Source organism: Danaus plexippus, chromosome 31 (assembly GCF_018135715.1).
Source record: "Danaus plexippus chromosome 31, MEX_DaPlex, whole genome shotgun sequence".
Taxonomy (NCBI): Eukaryota; Metazoa; Arthropoda; class Insecta; order Lepidoptera; family Nymphalidae; genus Danaus; species Danaus plexippus.
Genome location: NC_083558.1, coordinates 258,789 through 274,909, shown reverse-complemented (window position 1 = coordinate 274,909; position 16,121 = coordinate 258,789). Strand labels below are relative to the sequence as shown.

The window sequence follows — 16,121 nt, the reverse complement described above, 5'->3', positions numbered from 1 at the left end:
TGTTCTGGGTAACCTCTGAAACGACCGAAACAATTTTGACGTGACCTTTATTGTCAGTTAGCTGATGTAGTAAGGAGTAACTTAGTCTACTTTTTCTTATCATAGTCATAATCCGTCCGTCCGTCTAGTCCGTTATCAGGCGTGAGAGGAACACGCGGCGCATGTTTCCTTTAAAAGTTTTTCTCATTGTTTTTTTGTTTTCTATACGCGGTCGGAGTCGCAGGTAACAGCTAGTTTGTATGAATGAGTGTAACCTTTGTCCACCTGTTTGTCTAGAAACAATTTTTCCTAAATCTAGTTAAATTTTCAAACAATACATTCTATAATTGTACTAAAAACTATAAGTATAACTATAATCCAGGATTTACATGAGAGCTGAGACCTAATATTACATTTTCTAAATATTTTCTAATACGCTTACCCAACGTTCACACTACACACGTAGCGTTAACAGTTTGTCATTCACAACTCACATATAGAATTAACGTAGATTGAATGAGACGGGAGACGCTACGTGTGCAGTGTGCTACAAACGACTTAATTTACGGTTCAACTTTAAAAGATCTGTTTAAATTAACAATCCCCGCCCCGTCGGTTCAAACAGTTTTTGGCTATATTTAATTCATTTCAACGCCTGTCCGTCTTTCGCTGGCTGTTTGGGGAGCGATAAAGTCCCCGTCTCAAAAGTTTATATCCGTTGGAAAGTTGTCATTTCTTTTGGGAGTATTTCAGCGACTGGACCTCGTTCGATCATGTTTTTTATGACATACGACAAACAATGCTTTCATTCGTACTATAAGTTTGCAACGACGAACTAAATACTTAACGTTTCGCGTTACGCATTCGTAAACTTACTACTATACCATCATTTGTGAAGCTGGTTCATAACTCGCTGATTTATGTGCAAAATACCTTAAGACTGTCGGTATTAGCTGATTATATCAATTCTAAGGGTAGTTTGATATTAGCTCGAGCGTCCTGATGATAAAAGATAATGAGGTAGAAGATAAAGAAGAAAACTCCTTACTTCTATCAAAAATACTCCTTACTTCTATCAGAAAAAATCCTTATTCCTAGCAGAAAAACTATTAACTTCTATCAGAAAAACTCCTTACATCTATCAGACAAACTCCTTACTTCTAGCAGAACCACTCCTTACTTCTAGCAGACTAGCAGATTCAGTGACCAAAGAACAGCTTTATACCTCCTTGTCCATCAACTATTGTGTGAAGATGTAACAACGATCCCAACTCACTATACATTATTTCGTTTTTAAACCAAACTCTTCAAGAAATCGTTCGCTTGCCATGATTTAATTTTATAAAATTGTTGCTATGTTATAATATAACTAAAATAATCAATTTAGTTGTGTTTTTTACCTTAATTTTATATAAATATGTATATGTTCAGCTCAAGAGACTATTGAATGTCAACATATTAAGTTGCTGAGGCCGTTAGTTAATCTATTAGTGAAGAAATAGTTTAAAAATCCCTTATTCATTTAAATAAGAACTCATATTTTCGGTTTGCAGCGCGTTATTTTTCATGTTTCAAGAAGATTCTCATCTCGTCTCCGTGATCACAGCCTCAAAGTAACCGAAACGTCGCGAGTATGTACTTCAAATAGTCATAACGTTAGTACGTCCGAAAATATTAGTTTTATTTAAATTAATACTCGCGAGTATCAGATCTCGTTACCTTATTCATGGTGATCTTATGAAGCTGGGCTGATGATGGTATCTTAGAAGACGATGGGAAGGGAAGACGTGAAAACACAATTCTGAAGCTCACAGAATTACTGAGAGGCCAAGACTCTTCGCTGTTAAGACTCCAAATGTCATAAAAAGTTGTGTGTTTGTTGTTAACATTGAAAAATTACTAAACTAATTAATATACGATTTGCAAAACATAGCAGTGGGAGTAAACAACGAAATACACTCACAATTTAAATGTTATACAAAGCCAAATAAAACTATTCCTATATTTTTTTAATATCGCGTACACAGACAAACTTCTAATATTCTCAACGACACCAAAAAACTTTTAACTCCCATACATTTTCATCAATCGACACATATGAAGAATAGTCTAAACAGCAAAAACAATTTAGAAAAAGACTATTAATATTATCTTTATAGTTCGATTACAAACATTTTATAACGAAGCCGAAAAATAACCTTCTTTATGCGAAGTTGGTTAACCAGAAAAGCGGTGGAGACGAGCGGTCGACCCCGGCTACGACACTATACGGACTGATACGAGATACGTAGGAATGGAGTTGCCATGTATGGGAAAACTTTTGATATTAAAAATAACTTGTTGTATATAATGTATACATTATAATAACAATAAATTTATGCCGATCTTAAGTTTATTTTAATAATGAACTAGAAAAAACAAGGTACGTGGAGTCCCTCCGCGCGGAAGAAGTGAATCTTCGTTATGTTGGAACGAAAACAGGAATGGGTGGAGATGGATTTTTAAGTTTTTCTTAGTGTTTCTTTAAGAAAAACTTTATTAACATTACTTACAAGTCACAATTGCTTACCCGCATGCGTTCGCACGCCACGCATTCCCTCTCGCTCTGCCTTCTTTCAAAGGAGCTTTAAACGTGTAATGTAACCTTGTTGAAAGTCGCATAAGGAGTTTCCCCTCAAAATATAAATTTATTTTTTTCTCCCGATATCATTAAATAAATCTTTTTAGACAAATCATCATTTAAAATTCTATTAACAACACAAATATCTCAGAATACACATTTAAATTGAGTAATTATAACGTTACAATTCAAAAACCTGCCAAAATTCAGGTTTAATTTATAAAATGGCAACATCGACACATCACAATGCAGCTTCCTCAACGAGCGCGCTAGTCATCTCACACGAGATGGAACTCTACTCGTTTGTTATAAAAACCTTTATTGAACGGCGTTCTGATCTTTGCAGTGTAATTTTGGGCATTTAGACGATACCTTACAAACACTGATAGTTCAGTAATAATTAATTTGTATGTCTCAACTGAAATATATATATAGGTATGTTTGTGTACACGGAATATATAACTAAACTAATTTTTCTTAAAATTTGTACGTCTTCCTGTTTGTTACACGTCATCTCTTAAACGGCTGCGTCGTTTTTGAAAGGACTTTCACTAGCAGATAGCTGATGTAATGAAGAGTGCCTTAGATTATTGCATTAAAATGTTTTATTTATTTTAATATATTAACTATGCTAAACATTATTATTATATACCAAGTCCTAAGGCCCAATTAATCGATTCAAATAACCCAAAATCTAACTGCTACTTTGCCGTTTAACGTCAACTTAGTACATAATTTGGTTAGGCAGAGAGCGGAGTTTGGACGGTGGGCGGTGAGCGTTTAACGCGTTAGATAGGGCTCCTTAAACCTACACCTGGGTCGCAAGTCCCAGGCACTGTTGAAGCTCCTCTCCCTGCAACGATGGACCCGGCACCCGCACGGTGAAGCCATTGAATGTTTCGTATCAATCAAATAGTTACAAACTACCTTCAAGGTTAATGTACATATATTATACTTATTAGTGAAGTTATACTTTGTATATTTTCTCTATATGTTCGGTAAAATAACTTTGGTGTTATCTCTTAAACAAGAGGAATATCATCCTTTATCATTAGATTCGAGAGAAACTTAGATATGTGGACAAACATGAATCAATGGAGCGACGCTTCAATAACAATTTATATTAATTTATATTAAACTAATATTTTTCGGATTACTACGAGACGCCATCTCGTTTAGTGATCACGGTTGCTGCAAAGTAACCGAAACATCGGGAGAATGTATTTTTTTCAAATAATCAAATACGCGAAGTAATCCGAAAAATATTAGTTTCATTTAAATGAATACTCGCGAAAGTCCTAGATCTCATTCATTTTAATTTATGTTAAAAACAACTTATACTAAGGGTTTTTTTTATTATTTTTTCAACATACTCCCAACATTTCGGTTACTTTACAGCAACCATGATAACAGGAACTTAAAAATCCGAAAATTTACATTTTCCCATTTCAATCATCACAAAAAATTTAATATAACGAAATAAAAGTTAACAGTTTTTAATAAATAAATTCAATAAATTAAAATTATATTGAAAAACTTTCACGTCATTGTGTAACGGATATAAATTTATCATTAAATCTCAATCTTCCTCAAAATACACTTAAAAATTAAGCTCGCACGAAATTTCGGTCGGACGAAGTACAATTGTTAATTGTCTTACGGAATAGCATCGTTTGTGAAACGGAATGATGTACGCTGACCACAAGTGTTGTCGTAACTACACACGCAGCGTTAACAGTTTGCCATATATAACTCACATTACAGTATTAACGTAGGACCGTACATGAACGAGAGACGGAAGACGCTGCATGTGTAGTGTGTAGTTTCAAGCAAACATACACTAAGGGTATTAAAATTGCGTTTATTTTTAACACCAAAAGAGGAAGTCTATTAAATGAAGAACGATTTCTAATTTATTTCAGCTCTAAAAAGTTTTTAATTTGATTTTTTTTCTTAATGATTAAGGATGGAAGTATTTTTAAATTACACTCAGGTAAGTTGATTTTTAGTCTGTTCGTAAGTTTATTTATATAGTTTACGTAAAACAGATTAGTAACATTCATTAATAATTATATATAATTAAATATTTTCGTAAATACAATAAGGACGATGATAATTTCTATTACGACCTGTAACTCTATTTTAATAAATTTTCAATTTAACTGTATTCTGCATATCCACAAAGTATTATCCGCAGTTTAAGAAATATTAAAATTTTTCTTAAGATTGAACGAATATCTTATTTGAGAACTGGAATTAAAGTTTTAAAGTAAATTATTATAGAATACACGTTTATCATTCAATTCAAAGTAAAGTATTTGTAAAGGATGTTTATATATTTGTAAAGGACATTCAAAGTTAATTATTTGTAAAGGAAAATATATATATTTTTTTATTTTGGAATATGTTTGTCAATATTTTTATAAAACAATATAATTTTATTCTATATAATAATGAAAAAATTATCAAAAGAATCACATATTTTTTTAATGTATTAACGAAACGCAACTCAGTTACCAAGATAACATTTCTGTCAAAGTCACTTTTGAGTCACAACAAAGCGTTTGATGATTCGAATGTAAAATAGGATTTTTTTATTGTAATGATTTAAATTATATTAAAAATGTCGTTCCCTAAGATAGACGGATATGTCGTCACTGAAAAACTCGGCTCTGGGAGTTATTCCACCGTTTACAAAGCGTATACAAAGGTACGGCTAATAACTTTGTTTACCGACTTAATCTCTTGCAATAAATATTTTTTAACTTTTCATAGCCCGTCTCTTACATAATTATTGCCTCGAAGAGAGTTAACAGACAATATTTGTTCTTCAATCTTATATGATTTAATAAATTTTGTGGTGGCATTTCAAAATGCTCATTATAAATAACTATACCATAATGAAAATTACATTAAAATATATATATATCATTAAAGGTCGGTGCCAGATCGGTGGTGGCTGTGAAATGCGTGGATAAATCGAGAGTAAAGCATTCCGGAGCGGCCATCGATAACTTAATAACCGAAATAAGACTACTAAAGACATTACGACATCCCCACATAGTGCACATGAAGGAATTCACTTGGGATGCAAAGTTATTCAACTATATATTTAATAATACATACAAAATTACCGTAATCGTGACTTAAATGAAAGCTAAAACAACAATAAAATTAATTACTTGCATGGAATCGTTCATTCGTTGATGCAATCGGGTTTTGAACCTGTTAGGCACGAGTGAAGCATCCGGACGCTCCACGAAAAGTATCATTGAGTCGTAACTTGAATGTGAATTCAGTATACCACTTACATCTGTTACACGAATACATATTCCTTGGAGTGATGGAACTTATATAATCTGATATAAAATATTTTTTTGATATTTTCTGTATGTGGCGGTTGGGTTCCTCTTATATACTTTATGCTTACACTTAATTCAATCAAAACAAATCAATCAAACATCTATATTTTCTATATAACTAAGAGAAGAAGCCTCTCAGCATCCTCTCACCGTGCGGGCACAGGTCTGTTGCAGGGAGAGGAGCTTCAACAGTGCCTGGGACCTGCGACTCAGGTGTAGGTTTAAGAGCCCCTATCTCACGCGTTAAACGCTCACCTCCACCGTCCAAGCTCCTCTCCCTACCTAACAAAATTTGAAAAGAAGATCTGACAAAAGTTTCTCAGCAACAAACCGGCCAGTATTAATATTCTACATCAACTCATTTCTGTTTGTTTCGTGTTTTCTCAACAGGCATATCTACATTATAACCGAATATTGCTGCGGAGGGGATTTGTCCAAATACATCCACAAGTACGGACGGGTCCCCGAACATCAAGTGAGTCAGTCACAATTTTCTACTATTTCACTTTGTCCGCCGGAAGTATTCACCAAACAAATGTTCATAAACAAAAGTAGTCTAAGTCACTCCTGATTAGATCTATCTGCAAGTGAAAGTCTCTTCACAAATTGTTAAGCCGTTTCAGATTTTATTAGGAAGGAATAGACAGACAAAAATATATAATGCAAGTTCTCTACATGTACTGTGTGACTATAGACAATACATACAGACAGCACAATTATATATATATATATATATATATATATACAAAATTTCTAATTACAGGTATTATATTTTTTACAACAACTGGCCTCAGCTTTGAAATTCTTAAGAGAAGAAGGTGAGTAATACACGTGTTAGCAGAAAAAAGAAAAACTAATCAAATGTCGAGTTTTAATTTCGTTTACATTATTTATCTCGTCTCGTTGGATGCAGGTGTCGTGCACATGGACCTGAAGCCCCACAACCTTCTGCTTCACAAGGACTCGGATAACAAATATTTACTGAAAGTAGCCGATTTTGGGTAAAAATTTAATGTATTATACAGATAATACAGAATCTTTGTTTCGTTAGCCAATCTAGCTCGTGCTAGCACGTGTGTACTAGGCTTTAGGCAATCAAATATTTCCATGCCTACCTCCATACCAGTTACCCGAAATACTCTGAATTAGGGACGGTTTCTGTTGAAAAAAAAATTATATACATTTTTATATCAAGAAAAGTACGAAACATAGATACCAATATAAACAAATCGCGGTTAAAATCATTACTTTATATATATGTTTGTATGTACGTAGGTTTGCCCAGCACTTAACAGAGGAATCCATGAGATCTGTCCGAGGGTCACCTCTGTACATGGCACCGGAGATGATCTTAGGGAAATACGACGCCAGGGTTGACCTCTGGAGCGTTGGTGAGGACAGCATATACTTTGACCTGCTAGAACTAGTCTGAGATTGTTCTAGAAGAATTCATCTTTACAATCTTAGGGACCAATCATTATTGAATATTTTCTATTAGTGAAAAGTCATAAACAACCTTTGATACTGAAGTTATTTTGGCTTCACAGACATAGTTTCTGATTTAAAAAAAAATATAATTTAACTAGAAATGTCTATTCTGAGTTAAAAAATAATATTTAATGATAAAAATAACTTAATTAATATTAATTTAATATATTTAACCTCAACAGGCGTTATAATGTACGAGTGTCTGTTTGGGAGAGCTCCTTATTCGTCAGCGACGTTGAAGGAGTTGGTGGACAAGATACAAAGACAAGCTCCCATACAGGTAGAGGTGGCGGAAGACTACTCCGCAGAGGAACAACTCCTGGCCCGAAAAGAATAATGCGGACTTAGACGGCATTTAACTAAGAAAAAATTATTTTTACTGTACAGGAACGACGGAAATGTTGTCTCGGTCTAAAAAAATTATTAATGTGATGAAGAAATTAAATTACTCAGATATATTTACACACTTCATAGGCCAGATGTCATTTACCCGACTCATATAAGCAGAGCTAGCGAACTTATTGCAGCCCATAATCGTGATAGTCCAAGTTGTTTTGGTCATCCGTCAGATACCCGCGAACTCGTCGCTGTCCGCGGGCTGCCTCGACCTCCTCACCAGGTTGCTGCAACACGATCCCAACAGGCGCATCTCCTACGAGGAGTTCTTCAGCCACCAATACCTGGACCTGGAGTACATGCCGTCAAAGCAGAACTATAACACGGTGAGCGAGAGAGAGAGGGTTTAAATACAAGAACAACTATAGTATGGTGAGTGAAAGAGACGGAGCGAAGTGGGATAGAGGGAGGGGAGTATCAATACAATGAGTGACAGAGACGAAATGATGTGGTAAAGAGAGGGGGGAGTGTTAATATAAAGAGCGAAAGGGTCGGAGCTATGCGTTAGAGAGAGACGGAAGGGGACTTGAAATGCAAGAAGAATTATAGTAGGGCGAATAAGAGATGGAGCGGAGTCCTAGAACGAACGAGTTCTGATCGAGAAGTAATCTGACGCTTCAAGAATAATCTCAACAAATAGAGTTAGTCCGCACCTTGCAGGCGGTGGGGCTCATAAAGCGCGCCATCGAGCTAGACGGCGAGGGCCGGCTCGGCGACGCGCTGGAGGGGTACGCGACCGGCCTGCGGTACCTGGTGCCGGCCGCCAGGGTGCACACCGACCCCGCCCGCAGAGCGGCTCTGGCGGCCAAGCTGGAGAGGTGCAGACCATAACTATATTAACTAATTCTTCTTTATTAAAACAGCTCCTTGTATATGATATGTCTTCGGGAGTCAGTAACAAATGGCATTGTTGATAATGATATATTTAATTTACAAAAAACTTGCTGTGTCTTTGCTTACTTTGCTAGAGCAGCAAACGTTCACAGACTCACACTAACACAACAACTACAGGGTGGCGAGGGAGAAGGATGGAGCGATGTGAGAGAGAGAGAGGAGTTTAAATACATGTAATTTTGTCTCACATCTCAGGTACATGGACAGGGCGGAAGAAATTAAGCGCTTGTTGAGTGGCCAAAGCCCCGCGCCATCCCCGCCAGTGTTGCCGGAAGTGGCTGCGCGGAGCCCGATCTGCCGGGGCTGCGCCAGCGGACAGGGCTCGGGCACTAGCTACGACTTTCGTAAGTATTTTGTGTGGACATTGTCAGAAATGACAAATAAATACTCGGTATTGAGTGTTAGAGCATCGTGAGTGTATATACAAGAGCTAAAACAAGGAAAACTCTTTTAAGCGCCGCGTGCGCTACGCCCCCCCCCCCCCCGCCCCTCGCGGCGCTTTATTTTGGGATCCGGGTAAAAAGTAGCCGAGACACTCCTCATTACACCATCTACCTGCCTATACAAGTCCCGTGGAAATCGGTCCAGCCGTTCCCGAGATCAGACGTGACGAACAGACAGCCAATCAACAATCGCTGTATCAGCGCGCGTCCCGTGTGTATTGTGTGTAGAGGAACGGTTCCTAGGGTATACAGACAGACGCTGCTGCTGGACTTACTATATATATATAATTTTCCATTATGAACTATGTTCCAGAAGAGATTCGCACCATCCAGGATGCTTACGCCGAGGAATCGACGGGCTCGGGCAGAGACCCGGACCAGGACACACAGGACAGGCAGAGCGACGCAGAAGTAAATATATATATATATATAAATAATAAATAAAGTTATTTACCTTACATAATATATTTACCCAAAAAAAACAGGTAAAAACCAAAAAGGACAAACGCAGCGCTCTGGCGAGGCTCCTACGCAGACCGCTGCCGGACATCACGAGCCAGGAGGTGGTGAGTTGGAGCCGGCGCGCGACCGCCGCCAGGTGGCGCTGATTGTAAAGGGGAACCACTTGTGTTTCAGGAGGAGACGAGCCCCAGGACAGACGACAACTGTAAAATAGCTTGACTTGTTTGTTCAGCGGAACATTAGATATTTTTAAAGCCCGCTCTTGTTTTTTAATACATGAATAAGTGAAAATTTATATAATGATGACTTCTATTCGAGACCGGAGACGGAACCGCCTCCACGATACCACAGGTCCGGCTCAGCGGACTACAAACTCGTCGTTTGGAGTTTCCTACGCCTTATCCTATACAATCATGAACAGTTACGTGCAGTTTAAAGTTGGTACTGAACTTGTCAGAGTGACGTACAATTCAGTGTTGCCGTATTCAGTGTTGTTAAGTGTTGCCATAAATAAAAATGTGATTTGTAATGTTTTATTTATTTGTTTTTTGTTGTTTTTTTTTCACCTTGAAATCCTAAAATACACATGCAACTGGGGTGATTTTCTTAATAAATTTGAGACTTATCAAATAATAAGTTCCTAAACACACGTCTATTTACAAAATATAACAACTAATGTTCTAATAAGACTATGATATGTGATATCAATAAAAATTGAATATTTTTCTAGTCTCAAAAATCATTTAAATCTACCTTGCTTTACCTACCTCTAGTTGATAGTCCGCACGCAGATTGGTGCGTGTGATGTCTGAGTTGAATCACACGAGATATTTACAGACAGATACATCTTCGGATTATCTGTTTATCTGTGTTAGTTAACATATAGTATATATATAATTTAGTGAGCTTTTTGCTATTAATCTAAATAATCTCCGCTCCATTCGAACTCTTCTCGTCACAAAGCTCGGACCTCCTTTGACACATGAAGGTCGCTTCTATCAGATGTATCATTGCTTATGTCAGTGAGACATTACGTCCGGACGTCACAACAAAACATGTCCAGAACAGATATAAGTTAATTTTAATTATATAAGCGACCTTCATGACAGACGCGGCAGGCCTGCAGGCTGGTTCGTATTGGACTTATTTTTTATATTTTCAATTAAATAAAGATAAATTTTTGGCACTAGTCGCCCCGGGAAGTTTGCTTGTTAGTGTTAATTTTAAATTCATTTAGTTATTAGATTTAACACTTGTGAGGTCAAGAGAGACACTGAAGAAACAGAATATTCAAAAAATAAAAATATATACATATTTAAATTTAATGTTTGTAGCATAATTATATGAAAAGTGACATCTCTCGTATTTTTTCCATACTACAATGGTAGTAAACCTTAATGAGGGTATTCATAAGAATACCCACTAGATGTCGCCTCCTTCCCGGTGAAACGCTTATTTATATAGAATGGATAACTCACTCACTCTTGTCAGGACACGATAGTTTAGTTAGTGAAGCGACCGGAACTATATGTTACGGAGATTGCAGGTTCGTAACCAGCTTGTATCGAAAAAATTTATAATTGTTTTTATGGAAATAAAAAGGAGGTGTTAGAGCCTAGCTGTGGTCAAGTTACTGCAGCTCGAACATGGGCTGGCTCGACCGGGGAAGCACCACCCTCTCACAGAAGATCGGCGTGAAGTTGCCTTAAATGACTGCGTTTAGTCCGACGAATGGGAAAGTCGGTTGCTCTTTACCTGTTCCCACCCTTACGTCTCCCTCTTCCCCAATCAAGGGTGGCAACACATTCGCAAGACTATGTTGCGGTTGTCCATGGGCGACGGTAACTACCTCCATCAGGTAGACCGTCTGCTCGTTTGCCTCCCTTAGGATAAAAAAAAAACAATCTGAATTCCAAACAAGGAGCATAATGCACTATATGTTGTCATTATATCATAGAATCATTAAGACGTGCTTAATCCCCGTCCTACAAGATCTGCGCCAAGGAGTTCTGCTGCAGCGGTGTAGGTTGGCTCGTCATCCTGAGTCTCACCTGCACCTTCATAGAGTTCAGCGTATTGATGCTTAAATTCCTCAATGAAGCCAAACCTGTGAGCATTTACTCGTTTTTACAAACGAGGAACCAAAGACGGAAAGGAAATTTTAATTCTTACGTGGTGAATATCTAAAAACTGTGATCTTCACTGGCTAATTATACGTCAAAGACTTGACCATTCCACAGAAAGATATATAAAAATAAATACACACCAAACAGTCAATAGCCCGGAACCTGGAAACATCCACATTCACAAAGACTCCTTCACAAATTATTTAATGAAAACTTCCACCAAACTAAACTCAAGCAGAAATGAAGCTGAAGTGAAGACAACAGATGCAAAGCGCACGATCCATGACTCGCTGAGCTTCAACATCTCCAACTATGAAGATCATCAAAACCACAATACAAAACTCTAAAAGACGCTCCAATAAAACAATTTTCTTCATTATATTGACCAAAATCAATATTTTTTTATATCACATATTTCAGATAACATTGTCCAGCATCAAAAGCGAGTTATGGGCAAGTCAAGGGCCGAGGGTCCAGCGATTGGAAACGCGTTCAGGGTCCGAGGAAGAATCCGCGGAGAAGATTCTTGGTTCGCAAGAAACTTCATATGTATCGTCATAATTGGATTCTTGTTGTTGGCTGTCGGTTTGGTTACTGTAATGATCATCGCTCTAGTGAAGTACTATGATTGAAGTAAATTGATTTCGTTTTAAAGTGAACTTTTTATTTCACACCCATCTGTCACGCATTATACTATAATTACAATTTTAAGGTGGTAGAGCCTAGCTATGGTGAGTCACTATAGTACAAACGTGGGCTGGCTCCACCGGGGAAGTACCGCCCTCTCACAGAAGATCGGCGTTAAGTTGCCTTTAATGGCTGCGTTACTTCCGATGAGTGAGAGAGCCGGATGCCCTTTCCCTTTTCCCACCCTTTCGTCTCCCTCTTCTCCAATCAAGGGTGGTAACGCATTCGCAAGACTATGTTGCGGCTGTCCATGGGCGACGGTAACTACCTCCATCAGGTAGACCGTCTGCTCGTTTGCCTCCCTTAGGATAAAAAAAAAACAATCTGAATTCCAAACAAGAAATATAATGCACAATATGTTGTCATTATATCGTAGAATCACTAAGACGTGCTCAATCCCCGTTCTACAAGATCTGCGCCAAGGAGTTCTGCTGCAGCGGAGTAGGTTGGCTCGTCATCCTGGGACTCTCCAGCACCTTCATAGCGTTCAGCGTGTTGATGGTCAAATTCCTCAATGAAGCCAAACCTGTGAGCATTTATAAGTTTTTTACAAACAAGAAATCAAAAACAGCAAAAAATGTAATCCTTTACATACTTGACCATTCATCAAAAAGCTAAATAAATATAGGTGTCCATTTATACTCCAAACCAAATAGTAAATAGCCAGGGACCTTGGAGGATTCACAAAGACACCTTCACTTCAAAAAAATATTCTTTTACATCATTTATTTCAGATAACATTGTCCAGCATCAAAAGCGCGTTATGGGCCAGTCAAGAGCCGAGGGTCCAGCCTATGGAAACGCGCTCAGGGTTCAAGGACGACTCCGCGGAGAAGACTCGTGGTTCGGAAGAAACTTCAGGTGTATCATCATAACTGGGATCTCGTTGTCAGCTGTCGGTGTGGTCATTATTTTAATCATCGCTATGGTCAAGTACTATGCTTGAAATAAATTGATTTAGTTTTAAAGTGAACCTTTTATTTCATATCCGTCTATCACGTGTCGCATTACAACCGACTCAGAGTGGGGATGATTCGAAAGATCCTACAGAGACAAGGAAAACGATACAGCAATGATAATTTGATTGAAATAGTTACGTTGACTAGTGGTCACACATAAAACACACTGTAATATACAAGCACTTTATATTTATAAATGAAGATTGTTTAATGGGATCGCAAAATCTAAATGCCTGAGTTATTAACTCTGTTGGATTTAAAAAATTTGGTTTTGATAGCTTTGCATTTTCATATGTGTTACGTGCGCGCTACATATTATAAAATAAATGAACATCGCCGGGGCAACATCGTTGTATGGATAAAGTATCATATAGCGAGTGACGCCGCTGACTCCGCGGAACGAGCACCAAGCCGTGTGAACCAGAAGATTCCTGATACCAAACTAGGTATGGAATGGTATTGCTATCCTAACATCGAGGCAATCACGTAGTCTTAGGTATAGGTTATAAGTTTTAATATGTGTATGTTTTAATATGCTCATCTTCTCATTTCCTGGAACCTCCGCTCGCCACTCTGTATAATTAATGATCGCAAGTCGATCTGTTTTCTTAAAACAAAACGTTTTTAATATCAACGCGCTCGCTGTGTAACTTCAGACAGAAGGACCCTTAAACAGGGCCCGAACAAATCAACCGACTTGGTGTAACGTAGATCTCACAACTTTACTGTCAAAGAACCGCTTTGCGAGCCTTGATCTGTTACAAGTTTCGTATTTGATGACATCTCGTTTCTTTTTATTTATTGTTTATTTCTTTATTATCCAGAAACCTCTTCACGGATGTCATCTACGAATTTTCAAAAAGCCCACTCTCTGACGTATGACACGAACTACATAGATTTGATATAATTTCTAGAAAACTGGACTGAAAATGCAAAATATTTTAGTTTTTCCTTAATTTTTATACTAAACACTAATTTTATTCAAAATACGAAGCTTCTTCGTATACTATGAAGTTTTCATGATCGGTCAGTCAGTGAGTGACGAAATTAAACAAAGTTTGTTTGATTCGGGCAGATGAGATGAAAACTAGATTTCCATCTCGTGTTAGTGATCACGGTTGCTGCAAAGTCAACAAACGCCGGGTGTATGTAGTTAAAAAAATAAAAAATAACGCGCAGTAATCCGACAATAATAGTTTTATTTGAATGGCACATGTCTCTTGAAGAATTTACGCACAATATAACGATATCATAAAAATTAATCAATCCGTCTGTCTATTACATAACAATGTCTGGAAAACGAGATTATCTTTACAGAACTTTGAACAGATAGTGACAAATATCTAAAAAAATTGTGAAGAAAAAATTATACTAGACAAGGTCGCGAGTGACAACTTGTTTTAAACAACAATAAATTGATAAGAAATGTAGTTGTAATTCACCAAAAGTAATAACGATTGTACTGTTACTTAACAATACAATAAATCTCATACTTTAAAGTACAGGTTCCCACGAATGAGCTGAGATACACTTCCAAACTTTTATAAATATTACAAAAGATAATGAAAAGCAGAAGGAAATAATGCCGTACTTGGAGATTACGTTTTGGTGATCTCTGATGGCACCGGGGTGTACTTCAGGCCTGTGTCACAGAGCACGGTCACCACCCAGGCGTCTTCCTTTAACTTTCCAGCCTTCAGCAGCTTCGCCGCAGCCAGGACATTTGCTGCACTCGTGTAGCCCACGAACAGACCTTCTTTTTCTCCGATCAGCCTCTTGTATTCCAGGACTTCCTCGTCACTGACGCTTATGGTGTCGTCCAGGTGTTCATAGTTGAACAAATTTGGAACACATCCGTAACCTGAACCCTGCAGTAAATGCATTGGCTTCGTTACTTCGCAGCCTTTGATGGCCTCAGAGCCTTCTGGTTCCACGACCACACAAACAATACTCGGATCCTTTTCCTTGAGATATCTGGAGGTCCCAGCGAAGGTTCCTGCTGTGCCGACTGCGGCGACGAACGCGTCGACTCGCTGGCCAGTCTGTGTCCAGATCTCTGGGCCCGTTGTTTCGTAATGAGCTCGAGAGTTCATATCATTGTTGAACTGGTTGACGTAGTACGCGCCAGTCTCTTCCACCAATTGCAAACCTTTCTCCTCAGCTGCGGTCACATCCGCCAATGTGACTTTGCCGTATGTGCCATCCACCTGCGGAACCCTCACACACCTGGCTCCCAGAGCCTCCATGTGTATCGCTCTCTGCACGCTGTTACCAGCAGACATAGTCACGGTCAAAGGATGTCCCAGCACCGCGCACACCACCGCCAGACCACATCCCTGATTCCCGGAGGTGATTTCCAGGACCGGTTCCCCCGGCTTCAAAGCTCCAGACTCCAAGGCCTTAGTGATCATGTAAAGCGAGGACCGGCATTTGATGGACGCTCCAGGATTCATAAACTCACATTTGGCCAGGATCCTTCCAGGTCCAGGCCAGAGCCTGTCCAGCGCTACGAGTGGAGTGTTGCCGATCAGCTCTAAGGCCGATGCTTTGATGTCCGTGCTGCCACTTGTCTGAGACATTTTAACGTCAAGTGTCTTGTGTGAAGCCGCGAGTCCTACTGAATCAATTGAACGCGCGAACGACTCTTTAAGACTTATCTGTGCCGAGGCGAGCTGCTCGGTCAGACACTGTCGTCTCGCTCAGAC

At 38.4% G+C, this 16,121-nt stretch overlaps 3 protein-coding genes across 6 annotated transcripts; 2 read left to right on the top strand and 1 right to left on the bottom strand.

The window, feature by feature from the left end:
- The first annotated feature begins 5,135 nt into the window (after positions 1-5,135).
- Positions 5,136-10,180, top strand: LOC116778486 (serine/threonine-protein kinase ULK3-like). 4 transcript variants are annotated; one of them, XM_032672502.2, is made up of 13 exons: positions 5,136-5,309; positions 5,537-5,694; positions 6,352-6,436; positions 6,725-6,779; positions 6,875-6,962; positions 7,237-7,352; positions 7,632-7,729; positions 8,019-8,171; positions 8,506-8,663; positions 8,935-9,083; positions 9,499-9,593; positions 9,668-9,748; positions 9,819-10,180. In XM_032672502.2, exons 1-13 carry the CDS (start codon positions 5,223-5,225, stop codon positions 9,861-9,863), a joined length of 1,368 nt encoding a protein of 455 aa, XP_032528393.2. In that variant the 5' UTR covers positions 5,136-5,222; the 3' UTR covers positions 9,864-10,180. The 4 variants fall into 4 exon arrangements, with proteins under 4 accessions (XP_032528393.2, XP_032528392.2, XP_032528395.2 ...); XM_032672501.2 differs by having other exon boundaries at positions 5,137-5,309; positions 9,496-9,593; XM_032672504.2 differs by lacking the exon at positions 5,537-5,694 and having other exon boundaries at positions 5,137-5,309; positions 9,496-9,593.
- Positions 10,181-10,654: 474 nt separating this feature from the next.
- Positions 10,655-13,425, top strand: LOC133319878 (uncharacterized). The gene is made up of 3 exons (XM_061525866.1): positions 10,655-10,774; positions 12,834-12,985; positions 13,192-13,425. The coding sequence occupies exons 1-3, from the start codon at positions 10,747-10,749 to the stop codon at positions 13,330-13,332; spliced, it is 321 nt and encodes a 106-aa protein (XP_061381850.1). The 5' UTR covers positions 10,655-10,746; the 3' UTR covers positions 13,333-13,425.
- Positions 13,426-14,595: 1,170 nt separating this feature from the next.
- On the bottom strand, positions 14,596-16,121 carry LOC133319884 (uncharacterized). Its single transcript, XM_061525923.1, has one exon. It carries the CDS (start codon positions 15,993-15,995, stop codon positions 15,015-15,017), a length of 981 nt encoding a protein of 326 aa, XP_061381907.1. The 5' UTR covers positions 15,996-16,121; the 3' UTR covers positions 14,596-15,014.

What these genes read in the sequence shown, in the direction of transcription:
- LOC116778486 (XM_032672501.2), top strand. Translation starts at nt 5,223, where the DNA reads ATGTCGTTCCCTAAGATAGACGGATATGTCGTCACTGAAAAACTCGGC. An exon ending in TTTACAAAGCGTATACAAAG is followed by an intron (nt 5,310 to 5,536) that starts GTACGGCTAATA and finishes ATATCATTAAAG; the next exon opens with GTCGGTGCCAGATCGGTGGT. An exon ending in ACAGGCAGAGCGACGCAGAA is followed by an intron (nt 9,594 to 9,667) that starts GTAAATATATAT and finishes CAAAAAAAACAG; the next exon opens with GTAAAAACCAAAAAGGACAA.
- LOC133319878 (XM_061525866.1), top strand. Translation starts at nt 10,747, where the DNA reads ATGACAGACGCGGCAGGCCTGCAGGCTG. An exon ending in CGCGGCAGGCCTGCAGGCTG is followed by an intron (nt 10,775 to 12,833) that starts GTTCGTATTGGA and finishes ATTATATCGTAG; the next exon opens with AATCACTAAGACGTGCTCAA. An exon ending in TCCTCAATGAAGCCAAACCT is followed by an intron (nt 12,986 to 13,191) that starts GTGAGCATTTAT and finishes CATTTATTTCAG; the next exon opens with ATAACATTGTCCAGCATCAA.
- LOC133319884 (XM_061525923.1), bottom strand. Translation starts at nt 15,995, where the DNA reads ATGTCTCAGACAAGTGGCAGCACGGACATCAAAGCATCGGCCTTAGAG.